The following is a 1,872-nucleotide window of genomic DNA, read 5'->3' on the forward strand; positions in this document are numbered from 1 at the left end:
TAGCTCCAGCCACAAGTCATCAAGCTTGGGCCAGCTGGGAGCAGTCCCCAGGAAGGTGTGAACTGGGGCTGGGAAAGCATGGATGTGTTCTGCCCTGGGCCTGCCTGCCTTTCCCCATGAGAAGTGCCCGGGTATCCCTCACGCAGCCCGGTGGGATAGCCAATGCATTGGCTATTGGGAATTCCGCTGCGGGGGAACTCTAAGGAGCCTGGAGAAGCTGGGGTCATAGCAGCACCAAATGGTTGCATGAGGAAATTCAACTCCATTTACTCCTTTGTGAAGTCCTTCCTGGACTCTGGCATCTGGTTGCAGCTGCAATGCTTATGATCATGGCTGCGAATGGGGACATGACTTTAGGGATTACGGTGAATCTGTGCAGGACAGGCAGGACAAGGGCATCAGCCACAGAGGGCAAAAACTAGAAATGCCTAGCACCACCACTGCGTTCTCACCGCTGACCCAGAGGTTACTGCCCCCAGAGCAGCAGCCTGCATGAAAGCTAGGGGTATCTAGCATTCACTCAGTATCTATCTCCTTTGCTTTGCAGCACCCTGAGAATGACAAGAAAGATCATCACCAACACCAGGGAGCGATGGAGGCAGCAAAATGTCAACAGTGCCTTTGCCAAGCTGAGGAAACTCATTCCCACCCACCCGCCAGACAAAAAACTGAGCAAGAATGAGACGCTCCGGTTAGCTATGAGATATATCAACTTCCTCGTCAAGGTCCTGGGAGAGCCAGGCCTGCAGCAGACGGCAGTGGCAGCACGGGGCAGCATCCTGGGGTTCTTCCAGCAAGCCCCACGCTTGCAAAGCATGGAGGAGCTGACACTGATTGAAAACTATGGTGTCTCCTCTCCTGGCATGAGCAGCAACATAGTAGAGTGTTGGTCAGAGACATCATCTTCCTAGCAGACAATGAGACATACAGTCTTGGTGTTAGTCTGATAGTCCCCCTCTTTTTGCAGAATCTGTGGGTTGCTCCTCTGTGTATTGTGATTATTTATTTATATTTATTACTGTTTTATTTAGCATACATTTTTATTTAATAGGAAAGAAAATCCTTGGTCAGCCAACAACCTGGAACACTAGACAGAAAACTTGCAGCCCCTGGGAACTTGGAAGGACTCACTGCTGTCACAGCAGAGTCCAAGCCAGAAGGGCGTTCTGCCCTGATGTCCTCCATAAATTAGGCCATAGAAATTAATCCAGTGTTTCTGGCAAGGAAAGAGATTATTCTCCCACACTATTTCAAGGAAACACTGCTGAGCTCAAGACTGATGACTGCACCACAAAATTTGTCCAAGACAGACATCTGGCCTCGGTAGCAAAAGATTTTGAGAGATGTGATATTTGCCACAGTCCTCCACCAGTGGTTCCAGGGGCTAATTGCACTCACTCTTGAGACCGTGAATCTTATTTCTAGCTTGATTCTTTTTTTTGAAAATACAAGTCCTAGCCCTTGAACCTTCAGACTCCTGAAGGTTCTCCATCAGACTGGAGGGATACCTAGTGTCAGAGCAAAACACTATTAACCAAAATTAAACATTAGGTTAAAGCAAAAATGCCAATTTAAACTAAAAGAAGACATAGTCATAGATGAGTTTCAGTAGGTTCACAGCAAACCTCCTCTGCAGCAGTGACAGTGTGCATGTGAAGGAAGCTGGTCAGCTTGCTCCAGCTGCCTTAAAAGCCCATCAAACAGGTTGGTGGCTAAACATCTTTGTTCTTCAACAGCTGTAGCAATGGGGGAGGTCCTGTTTTGGGAGGGAGGTCCCAGGAGAAAGGCCTCAATGATGCACTGTGAAAACCTTCATGGAAACGCCAGTGAGCAGTGCCCCTTCCTGTGCCAGGGTGGAGAAGCAGCTGGAGC

The 1,872-nt window shown here is 48.8% G+C and overlaps 1 protein-coding gene across 1 annotated transcript; it reads left to right on the plus strand.

The window, feature by feature from the left end:
- The first annotated feature begins 557 nt into the window (after nt 1–557).
- TAL2 (T-cell acute lymphocytic leukemia 2) lies at nt 558–911 on the plus strand. Its single transcript, XM_009584596.1, has one exon. It carries the CDS (start codon nt 558–560, stop codon nt 909–911), a length of 354 nt encoding a protein of 117 aa, XP_009582891.1.
- The last annotated feature ends 961 nt before the right edge of the window (nt 912–1,872 follow it).

Source organism: Fulmarus glacialis, unplaced genomic scaffold, assembly GCF_000690835.1.
Source record: "Fulmarus glacialis isolate BGI_N327 unplaced genomic scaffold, ASM69083v1 scaffold14359, whole genome shotgun sequence".
Taxonomy (NCBI): Eukaryota; Metazoa; Chordata; class Aves; order Procellariiformes; family Procellariidae; genus Fulmarus; species Fulmarus glacialis.